Source organism: Python bivittatus, unplaced genomic scaffold, assembly GCF_059951505.1.
Source record: "Python bivittatus isolate LINGU-HERP-01145 unplaced genomic scaffold, Pbiv_v1 ctg000170_np1212, whole genome shotgun sequence".
In the NCBI taxonomy this organism is placed as follows: domain Eukaryota; kingdom Metazoa; phylum Chordata; class Lepidosauria; order Squamata; family Pythonidae; genus Python; species Python bivittatus.
The window spans coordinates 244,770-256,327 of NW_028277039.1; the positions used below are offsets into that span (position 1 = coordinate 244,770).

The 11,558-nt window shown below is 41.5% G+C and overlaps 1 protein-coding gene and 1 non-coding gene across 7 annotated transcripts in view; both read left to right on the forward strand.

Annotated features, from left to right (window-relative positions):
- Nucleotides 1-11,558, forward strand: part of CNOT1 (CCR4-NOT transcription complex subunit 1) — a 123,933-nt gene that overhangs the window by 48,870 nt on the left and 63,505 nt on the right. For 4 of the 6 annotated variants that reach the window (XM_088135406.1, XM_088135410.1, XM_088135407.1 and 1 more), the window contains 7 exons: nt 1,824-1,946; nt 2,155-2,306; nt 4,954-5,104; nt 6,338-6,542; nt 7,080-7,223; nt 9,326-9,450; nt 10,747-11,033. In XM_088135406.1, the coding sequence (XP_087991532.1) occupies nt 1,824-1,946; nt 2,155-2,306; nt 4,954-5,104; nt 6,338-6,542; nt 7,080-7,223; nt 9,326-9,450; nt 10,747-11,033 (1,187 nt within the window). The remainder of the gene's footprint in view (nt 1-1,823; nt 1,947-2,154; nt 2,307-4,953; nt 5,105-6,337; nt 6,543-7,079; nt 7,224-9,325; nt 9,451-10,746; nt 11,034-11,558) is intronic. The other 2 variants (XM_088135409.1, XM_088135411.1) reach the window with 1 other exon arrangement.
- On the forward strand, nt 5,456-5,589 carry LOC112542446 (small nucleolar RNA SNORA50). Its single transcript, XR_003086202.1, has one exon. It is a non-coding gene; the product is annotated as a small nucleolar RNA SNORA50 (small nucleolar RNA).

Genomic DNA, 11,558 nt, shown 5'->3' on the forward strand with positions numbered 1-11,558 from the left:
TGAATGCTCCCCAGAGTTAAGTTTACTGGATTTATTTACAGGACTGAATCTCAAGCTTAAAAATAAGGAACTTATTATCTATTTAATTTTAGCAGCTAAAATAATAATTGCCCAACGTTGTAAGACTCTAGGTAACAATTGAGATGTGGGTTAACAAGGCCTCTTCAACTGCTACATTAGAAAAATTCACAGCCAAAGTTAAAATAACGAAGCATCAGAGCAGGAACCACAGTTCTGTCAAATTTGGATGGATTTTATAGTTTATCTCAATAGCAATAGACTATAATAAGGTAATATTTTATATACATGATAAATCCGTGCATGTACAGTACCTGTCTCTTTACTTACTTTTTAGTAGAATTTTTGAATTTTCTGTACCTTTTTTCTCTGTGCATCTTGGTTCTATGTTATCTAGTTACTTGATAATATTTGTTAATCGTAGCTTTTGTATGTGTGTGTGTGTACACATACAAAAACACACACACACAGGACAAGAGTAACAAAAACATAAAAGGAAATAAACATGCAAACATCTCCAGGGGAATGATGTTTCAGAGGGCAGGTGCCACAACAGAAAAGGTCTCATCCTGGTCCTACCTCCCTGGTTGATTGGGTCCAGAGCATGCCCCTCCTGCCAGATCTAACAGGATGGGTAAATACAGCTGGGGAGAGACAGTCCTGCAAGTAACCCTGTCCCAAGTTTGTACAAGAGCGTTTAGATAGCCCTAATGTAATGGATTGAGGCTGTGCTTGACAATTGAACAAGCTACATCAGTCCTCAGATAACGAATAGTTTGTGAAATAGTACTTACAAACTACTAGGTTTTGTTCAAGTCTTTCAGTATATTCCTATGCTTATTGGGAGCTCCATCCAGTTTCAAAATACCTGCAGCTCCTGGTTGAAGGTGAAGTAGTTGTAAGTATGAACTAGAAAGATGTAGTCACCAACTATCGTGCTGAAGAGGAGGATTGTTTCAGACCAAGATTCAGGCCAAGGAGAATGAATGAATGAATGAATGAATGAATGAATGAATGAATGAATGAATGAATGAATGAATGAATTTATTCATACATACATACGTACATACATACATACATCACATTTATATAGCTGCCCATCTCACACAAAGCGACTCTGGGCAGTGTACAACAATTAAAATAACAAGTGAATAAAAACAGGCATTATAAAAAGATAAAAAGTTATTATTAGAATAAAAACATAATCATGCATTTTAAAAATAGATTTTAAAATATACAAACCCCACAGAGAGAGCAGAATATCAATTACAGTGGAGCCATCTAAGAATGTCTCTGGTTCCCAAGGACCCCCAGGCCTGACAGCACAATGAGGTCTTGAGGGACTTCCTAAATGACAGCAGGGAAGGGGCGAGCCTAACTTTAGGGGGGAGAATGTTCCGCAAGAAGGGAGCCACGGCAGAGAAGGCCCACCTCCTGGGACCCACCAAATGCAAGTCCCTGGCCAGTGGAATGCGTAGCATGCCTTCCCTGCCGAATCTAATGGGACGGGCTGATGTGATCAGAAAGCGGCGGTCTCTCAGATAACCTGGCCCTGAAATTAGGAGGAGGAATGGTTTTCTGCTTCCGAGCTCCTTTCCATCCTTAACAGGCACACCTTTCCCGTGGCCATTCACTTCTCCCCCACATACCCCACCTTCACCCTGCTAATTCTTAATAACATTTTGTGTTATTTCCACCACAAATGCTATGTGGTAGGAATTAATCTTCATGGCCACTGTGGGGAGGGCAGCATAGTAAGAGAAGTTGAGCTTGCCATGTGGACTAGCAGCTTTCTTTTTCTTCAGGCGTTGTCTATGCTGCTGAATGGTACTCCATTTGCCTTTGTTATTGACCTTGCTGCCCTTGCCTCTCGGCGGGAATACCTCAAACTAGACAAATGGCTCACAGATAAAATTCGGGAGCATGGGGTAAGTAGGATTTTCTTAATTCATTTTGCAAGTTGTTTTCTGATGAAAACAGTTGCTTTATTTAAAATGTGCATGTGTGTATATTAAAAAGTATGCACTTAAATGTGTTGAGCTTTAAGTTACCCAATGCTTATCTATGCATTTATTATTCTGCTTGAATTTATTATACTATACACAACCCATACAGATTTGTCCTTCCCCTCCCTAGGAGCCCTTCATCCAAGCTTGTATGACTTTCTTGAAGAGAAGATGTCCCTCTATCTTGGGCGGTCTTGCTCCAGAGAAAGACCAGCCCAAAAGTGCTCAACTTCCACCAGAGACACTAGCGACAATGCTGGCTTGCCTTCAGGCTTGTGCTGGGTAAGCAAATCATGATCTTCTATTAAATGATGTCTGTTAAAGGCCTAGAGCTGAGGAGGGGAGCTTCAAAGTGAGAGATTCTGTGTTTCAGCCACAGACTCAGTTGGTCAATAAGGTTGTTGTAAGAACTTGATGAACAAATAGCAAGTTGGAAAAATGTATGAATTCTAAATATAGAACACTTATGCACAATCCTCATCTTTTTTATATGCAAAACTGATTATTTGTCTTAAATCAATAAAATGTTTTTTCTTCTATTTATATGTCCCATATTGGGTCTATGTCAAAACTGAATCAAACTTGATTCCTGGGTAATTTTCTTGGCAGCCATATGGAAGCAGTTTACCTCTGCTTTCTTCCAGGATACTTTCTGACTTCCCAGTCTAGCCTACAGCCTGGGGTTTCCTGGTGGACCTCCATCAAGTACTAATCAGGTGTAACCTTGCTTAGCATGAGATTATTTCACTCAGTGTAAAACTGGGGCATTCTTAGCTGAAGTGGATTGAACTGTCTGTGTGCCCCCTTCTCAAGAGGCCATCTTTGGACCCCAATGTGTTAGACAACTTTCATCCAGTCTCCAAACTTCCTTTTTAGGGAAGATTGTTGAGAGGGTGGTTGGCACTTAGTCACAGAGGGCCCTGGATGAAGTGGATTTTCTGGACCCTTTTCAGTCTGGGTTCAGGCTGGTATATAGTACTGAGATGGCATTGGTTGTACTTGCAGATGACCTTTAGAAGACTTGGTGTAATGGTATGTGAGAAAGACCTTGAGGGACAGGACGAAGAGATGCTGCCTAGGGAATGGTCAGATAAGAGAGGGCATATCCTGCAGCTGCATAATGGGTGGAGCAAGAAGCTCAGAAGGTGTCAGGTTCAGCCCAAAGAACTCCAAGAGACAATGCAAATACAGTTCTGTTGCGTTTATTAGCTTCAACCTCAAGACAGAAATCTCACCAGATTGAACCCTAGTTCCCAAGCCAGCCAGCCACAACACTGTGAATTCCTTAGGGAGGTGCCAGCCTCATCTTCTTGAACTTCCCACGCTCCTGTTGGGGGCTAAGAACACGCTTATCTCCCTGAGCCTGGCCTTCATAAGTCCATTCCATCACAGAAGGGACCCTCCTTAGGCTGTAAAGACAACAGCGGGAGATTTGTACTTTCAGACTTGCAGATTCTGTTAATGTAGCCTTACAATAAAGTAGAATTAGCTCATGTGGTCATGTTTCCTGTCTGGCCTATCTGGTAAGTCTTACCAAAGACTGACGCTTGGACACTGATGCAACTATCATGGCACTCCTGGATTTCTTAGCAGCTTTCGATACCATCAACCATGGTGTCCTTTTGGACTGGCTTCAGGGGCTAGGATGGGGAGGTACTATTTTGTGGTGGTTCTCCTTTCTCGACAACCGGTTCCATGCAGGGTGCCTCAGGGGTCACGTCTCTCATGTCTCCTCTTTAACATCTACATGAAACCGCTGGGCGAGGTCATTCAATGGTACAAGGTGCAGTATCATCACTATGTTGATGATGCCCAGTTATACATCTCCTGGCCAGGCAGGTGATGCTGTTTTGGGGATGACTGAGTGCTTGGAGGCTGTAAGGGTCTGGATGGGGAGGAACTGTGTTCCTTGCCTTGTTCACCTCCCACTTGGATTACTGCAATGTGCTCTATATGGGGCTGTCCTTGAAGACCACCCAGAAACTACATTGGTCCAGAATGCAGCAGCACATGCAGTGTTAAGTGCCCTATGTTCGCCCATATTACATCCCTGTTGCGTGAGCTGCAGTGGCTCCCAGTTTCCTTCCGGGTGCAATTCAAGGTGCTGGTTATCACTTTTAAAGCTCTACATGGCATAGACCAGGCTATTTGTGGGACCACCCCTCCCTGAGGGTATCTGCCCATCCCACTGGACCAGATAGGGTGGGCACACTACAGGTCCCTTCCCTGAAATAATGCCCTCTAGTGGGACCTTGGAAGCCTGCCTTTTCTGTGGCTGCCCTACTTTGAGGAACACCCTCCCCCTGGCAATCCAGCAAGCCCCCACCCTTTTAGCCTTCTGGAAGGCCATCAAGACCTGGCTCTTCATGCAGGCACTGGGGTAGTGTTGGGAGCCTGTGGATGTTTGTTGGGGGATCCTGGGAGGGTGACTGAGGCACCAGGTTTTTAGGCTTTTATGGTTTCATGGTTTTGTTGTTGTTCGGAGCCGCCAAGAGTTGTGCTCTAAGATGGGCAGCCATACAAATCTGAAAGAAAAGAAAAGAAAAGAAAAAAAAGAAAAGAAAAGAAAAAAAAGAAAGAAAGAAAGACTACCAGTACTATCATGTACTTCCTAGGTACATGCATGATCAACATCTCAGCCCCTAAATGCCCGCCTCTTCTGTCTGTTTATTTGGGAATTAGTTCCAGATGGGGAGAGGACCCTGCAGGTGCTCATTGGGCGAAAATTTGTTAGAATATGTTGAGTTGTTTGTCCCTGAGTTATTGAGAAAAGGATATCTAAGCTCAAGCAAGCCAGTTCTAAGATGGGGGATTTGGTAGCTCTTCCATCCAGTAGGGCTTATAGCTAGGACCAAACACAGCTCTTTGGAAAGCACTAGAACAAACTGAATTGCTGTTAACTGTAAGTAAAATCTTGTTTCTCCTTTAGAAGCGTATCGCAAGAGCTCTCAGAAACTATTCTCACCATGGTAGCCAACTGCAGCAATGTGGTGAACAAAGCCAGACAGCCACCACCTGGTGTGATGCCCAAAGGTCGTCCCCCCAGTGCTAGTAGTCTGGATGCCATCTCCCCTGTGCAGGTAGGTAGAACATGTGAGAAAAAGCAGGTAGTAGTTCTTTTGCCCACTGGTTTTTTGTGTATATAATCCAGTTTATTTCAAAAGGAGTTACAGGGAGTCCCCAGTTTAAGAATGAATTCCATTCCCAAGGTCTGTCCTTAAGTCAAATCTGTATGTAAGCTGGAACAGTATTATTGTATAATACTGTATAAGTAGTATTGTGTAATTAACTCGAATCATTGTGTATTTAACTCGAATTTTGCTACAGGAGGCTCCGTTCTTAATTATGGGTCGTCCATAAACCGGGCATTCTTAACTGGGGACTCCCTGTAATCCTGTCTTCTTTACGTGGTGAATGTTACCTTACAGGTTAAGCACTACCTTTGAACCTGATTGGCCTCTTACAGCTTCTCAGGCCAAGTAACAGTGCTAGACTGTAAGGGCTTGTTACGATGGGCCTCTTCTGCTCTCAGCTGAGCTGCTCTCTTAAAAAGCAAGGAACATCTCCAGCACTGTGCTCAGAGGTAGACTGGTGTGCCCTGTCATTATTTATTTTCTAAATCCTATATTTGGCTGTATTCTGTTGATTAAAAGAAAAAAAAAACATGAATGAAAGGAAAGTATGTGAGCGTAACTAAAAAAGAAACTTATCTGCAGTAAGGCCATGCTGAACTACTGAACAGTATTGTAGTCAGTTGGAAGATAATTGTCCTGCATGTTCAATTATAATCTAGAAGAGCCATCAGCAGAATTCTGCAGAAGCATCTCTTTTTGATAGGTAAAGTGACATCACCCTTACCTATTGTGCTGATATGTACAGGGGCTGTATCGAACTCATTCCATTCTACCAACTTTTCTTTACCTTTGCTGCATGCATTTCTCCTTTTAGCCTTTCTGATTAGCTCTGCTTATTGTGTCTTTTGTATTCGCAGAGGATAAGGCTACCTATGCTTTCAGTTATGAAGGCCATATATTATCTGATTTCCAGTATTGTAGGCAAAACACCAGTTGTTTCTTGAGCTTTTCAGGGCAGATGGTTGGCATTTTGGGAACAAAAAGCTGCCCCAGCTTTTTGGATCTGATCTTCATGATTCTTCATATGTTAGTAGGAATAGAACCATCATCTTAGGATTTGATCTAAAGTGTTTCTGATTTTGCATGTGTGATCTAAATAAAGATGATAAACCCTAACCCTAACCATTTGATATAAAAACAAATGTTTCCTTTTCCTTTATATTTTATTCTTGTTGTCAGATTGATCCACTTGCTGCTGGGATGGCATCTCTCAGTTTAGGTGGTCCGACCGTACCTCATACCCAGAGTGTCCCTGGGTTTCCTCCAAACTTGAGTTCTGCTTTTAGTACTCCTCAGTCACCAGCAAAAGCATTTCCGCCACTTTCCGCGCAAAACCAGAACACACCTTTTAGCGGGATTGGTGGACTCTCTTCGCAGCTTCCAGGTACAGTTGTATTGAAGAAGCTAGTGCTCATTAGGGAAATAGTCCTGGTAGTTATCATGCTGACCCTGCTTCTGGGACCAAACATTAAATACTATGGCTTGCTCCTCTTCTCATATAAGGGGAAACTATTTTTGTTACATTTTCTTCTCTGTATCCCAAAAACTCAACACATATCCCTCTATTCCTAAGAATCAGTTCTTTGTCAAGTGATATTGCTTCCTATTCCCAAAGCCCAAATTTTCTGAGCTTGCAGATGAAAGGAAAAAAGAAAGTTAGGATTTTAAATAATGCATGTCTGAATACATGCAAAATAGAGGAAGCTGTTTCAGTATAGCAAGTGCTATTTGGCATGTATTTGAGTACAAAATTATCTCTGTCATTGACCTCTGCAGTGCCCTTTATATTTTCAGGGTGGTGGAATCCTTGGGCCCCTATAATTTGAACACTATCATTGACCTTTTTCAAGATGAGGATAGCTATACTGTTCCAAAGTCAGAGTTGCAGTTGTAAAGGGGATAATTATTTTGTTCTTTTCAGTAGGTGGTCTTACAACAGGTAGTCTCGGTATCGGAACTGGGGCCCTTGGCCTCCCTGCAGTGAACAACGATCCGTTCGTGCCAAGAAAACTGAACACATCAGGACTGAACCAGCCTACATTCCAGCAGAGTAAGGTGAAACCTTGTAAGTGGTAATGTTGTTTGCTCAAGGTTGGTCAGTCTGCAGCTTTTGCTTGTTTAGGATGCAGTGGGTTGATGGTGCTGTCCAGATTCAGAATAAAAAAGTAGCGACTATGGCAGGTGCAGAGCTTTGGACACCCTCTCAGTCAGTACTCTGCAACACTTCCTTTGAAAGAAATTACAGCTTCCAAACGTTTCCTGTAGCCCACCGAGTCTTTCTGTTCTTGCTTTTCGATTTTCCCTCCCACTCTTCTTTAAGGAACTGTTCTAGCTCAAAAATAACCGTAGGTCTCCTTGAATGTACAGCATGTTTGAGATCTTCCCACAGGTGTTCAGTAATATTGTCTGGGACTCTAGAGGCCATTCCAAAATGTGTATCTTTCTTTCGTGTAAGTACTTTGTGGCTAATTTGGAGGTATATGTTGGATTGTGGTCTTATTGAAATTTCCAATCTTTTTTCAGCTTCACTTTCTTCTAGGATACATTAATATTTAGTTGAATCATCCTTTCTTCCACCTGCCCAAGTTTTCCTGTGTACTGGTTGCTATGCAACCCCAAAGCATAACAGAGCCACTGCTGTACTTAACACTGACAAGGTACCAGTTTCTTCGAATGTGTGTAGGTTCCTTCAAGTCAGTGTTGACTCCTGGCGACTTACTGGACATGTCCCTGGCAAGGTTTTTCGGAAGTGGTTTGCCATTGCCTGCTTCCTAGAGCTGAGAGAAAGTGACTGGCCCAAGGTCACCCACTCACTGTCTCCCATTTTCTAGCCTGCTGCCTTCACCACTACACCATACTGGCTCTCTTCTTCAACTTTTTTTCTTTGAATGTATCCTTTGTGGCTGTGGCTGAACGGTTCAATTTTTGTTCTGTTAGTTTCAGGCTTTTGTATATTTTAGACAGTGGTTCTATTGTATAAGCAACATTCTCCTATGAGCCTGAGGGAACCTACCTCACTGTCAGCTAAACTTTTCAGCTGATTGTTGGGGTACTGCCTTGCAGATCTGAGCAGTCTTCAGGCAGTTCTAACACATTTTTTTCTTGAACTTCAAGCTGATGTCCCACAGTTAAGAAAACTGAAGGATATTTCAGCAAGCAACAGTCTAAAACATACTTCCAAATCAGTGGTGTGTAATACAGGAATGAAAGATAAAGGTTTTGGAAATGCTTCTGCAAGTCCCCAGATTTGAATATTATTGAAAATCTGTGGGAAGATCTTGTACATGTAAGGAGACCTAAGGATATTTCTGAGCTAGAACAATTCCACAAGAAAGTGATGGGGGGGCGGGATTCATAGCAAGAATAGAAGGACTCCTGAGTGGCTATAGGAAACATTAGAAGGCTGGTTGAAGTTTAAACTTTGTGCCATGTGGAGGTTTGGTCAGTTGCTGTTCATTAAGATTCACTAAAGCATACACTTTGGCCAGGATGCCTGACTTTTGCCTGCAACTGTACGTTGTTGATTTTCTACACTTACATAAGAAGCAAGCTTCTTGGTTTCATTTCTTCTTCGTTCTCTGATATTCCTGAATTTGACCTTTCTCTGTCATTTAAGTGATTTGTGCTTTTTACATATCTATTTATTGAGCTGCATCCAACCATAATGTAGCTGCATTCATTGTTCTTCTATGGGAAGATAACCCTTTAGAAAATCTCCTGACATGCACCTGTCAGTGTGGTTTCCTGTGTCCTTTGAAGCCTTCAGTCGTGTTGACCAAGAAATCCTTTGAGTCTTTGCTGCTTGCTAAGTGATTTTCTTACTAGAAACCCTGTTTGTGGGCACTTACTCTTTCACAAGAATTAAGTTGTGTCCTACTTTATATTTCCTGCCAAAGGTTGTCTTCATTGTGCTCTCAGCCTCTGCCCAAATCTCTTGTCTGACTTGGAGCGTCCTCATCACACGTGGGAGACATTTACATGCTAATCTGCTTTTTGGATAACATGACCATCTTTCAGTGGGGCCTCTGCCTATAGGTGTTCTGGGTCCCAATTATTTCCCTGATTGGTAGAGGCTGTTGAAATACTGTAAGATGGCTTCTGTTACCTTGGCACCATAAAATAAATGCATTTTCATGTTCTTAATTTGTATGTCCCTTTTTCCAACAGCTGATTTATCTCAGGTATGGCCAGAGGCTAATCAGCACTTTAGCAAAGAGATTGATGATGAAGCCAACAGCTATTTTCAGCGTATTTATAATCACCCACCCCACCCCACCATGTCTGTAGATGAGGTGAGTTTGGAGAACCTATATAGCAAATGCTTTTGTTTCAAGTATTATCAAACTCTTGGGGTAGGAGGTGCTTGCAAGTACTTTCTGCTGGGTTGCAAATTACTGAAAATTGAAAGTTTCAGAATGCACTTCTCTACAATTAGAGACAATTTTTATGCTTCTAATATATCCTGCATGCAAAACGTAACTGCTACAGGTAGTCCTCACCTACCAACCACTCATTCAGCAACTGTTCGAACTTAAAACAGCACTGAAAAACTAGACTTATGACTGGTCCTTGAAGTTGCAACTGTTGCAATGTCCCCATGGTTGTGATTGCAATTTGGGCATTTGGCAACCAGCGTGCATTTACAATGGTCACAGCGTCCTGCAGTCATGTGATCACTATTTGTGACCTTCACAGCCAGCTTCCCGCAAGCAAAGTCACTGGCGAAGCTGGCAGGAAATCGCAAGTCATGATCACGTGACATCACGCTTAATGACCTGCCATGATTCACTTAACAACTATAGACAGGACTGACTCAGCATGGTAACCTGATGCTGTGCTTAATGGCCACGCTACTTAACAACAGTTGCTGGTCCCAACTGCAGTTGGTAAGTGAGGACTACCTGTATTTTAAAAGTTAATCCCATTAGTAAATCTCATTGCTGACATATTTTGTTAAGTGTGCCTTATTATATGCCAGATAATAAGAAGTTCTAGCAACTAAACCTACACTGGTATTTTTGAAAAGAATTCAGTCTTCAACTCAATCCAGTTGTAACGAAAAATTCTTGTCTGGGAGAATATTTCCTCCTTTGCAGGTCTCATACTCCACTTAAGGCAGAATTTTGCCATCTATAAATGGCAGGATGATCTTAAAGTGTGAATTGGATCCTTTCACAGTCCCTTTAAAATGCACTAGTTTCGTGCTTAGTGAGTATTAAGAAACGTAATTGAATCTGTGGTGTATCACACCAGGTGACCACTGACCAGCTTTGTCTTGAAAAAACAAAGCTGGTCAGACCTGAATTTTAACTGAATATTCCATGGAGTCACCAGGAGTCAAGGTGAACTTGAGTGAGGTCTGACCTTTTCTTCCTTAAAAAACTTGAAATAATGACTTTAAACATTTTATGAAATCTAGCCCAGCAAATGAAAGTTGTCTATAGAGAGTTCCATTTGACTTCTATTAAAAAAAAAAAGTTTGAGGCCATATCTAGCCAAACTTTGGCTGGATTTCTCAAAAAACTTTATATTTTATGCAGAGCTGCACACAACTGAGTTTTCTTTATAACATTCTGATTTCTTTACAGGTATTAGAAATGCTACAGAGATTTAAGGACTCTAACATTAAACGGGAGCGAGAAGTATTTAACTGTATGCTGAGGAATTTGTTTGAAGAATACCGCTTTTTCCCCCAATATCCTGATAAGGAGCTCCACATAACGGCCTGCCTCTTTGGTGGGATAATTGAGAAGGGATTGGTGACCTATATGGCCCTGGGCCTGGCCCTGCGCTATGTGCTTGAAGCCTTACGCAAGCCTTTTACATCCAAAATGTACTATTTTGGAATTGCTGCACTAGATAGATTTAAAAATAGGTAGGTGTCTCTTAATTCTTTGTTAACTTCTTTCAGAAATGCTTGAGGGAATCTTTAAATACATGTGCCCTTTTAACAATATATTTAGATTTACAAAATCAATGGTATATTGTTTATTCAAAATAAATAAATGGCATATTGCAGTTCTTAGATGAATTCTACAATAAACATATTCATTAAATAGACATTTAGATTAATAAAAGGATTGTGTGTTTTAGAATAAAGGAAATATTGCTAATATGGATATAGGTACAGGATTTAGGATTGAAGGTCCTGGCTAAGATTATGGCTAAAGATATTTATCTATTTTACATATGCTGTTCACTTCCTAATGCCTTTGAGTGGTTGAATTATAGAGTATACTGATATATACAGTACAGTACTTTTAGACATAAAAAAGGACAGCAGAGTGTATAACAAAGAACACTGGCATCACTACCAGGACCTCTTTCCTCACGAAATACCTTGAAATGAATTTTGCTCAGTACTTCTCATCCATGCAGGATGACTTTCCTGAGCTGCTTT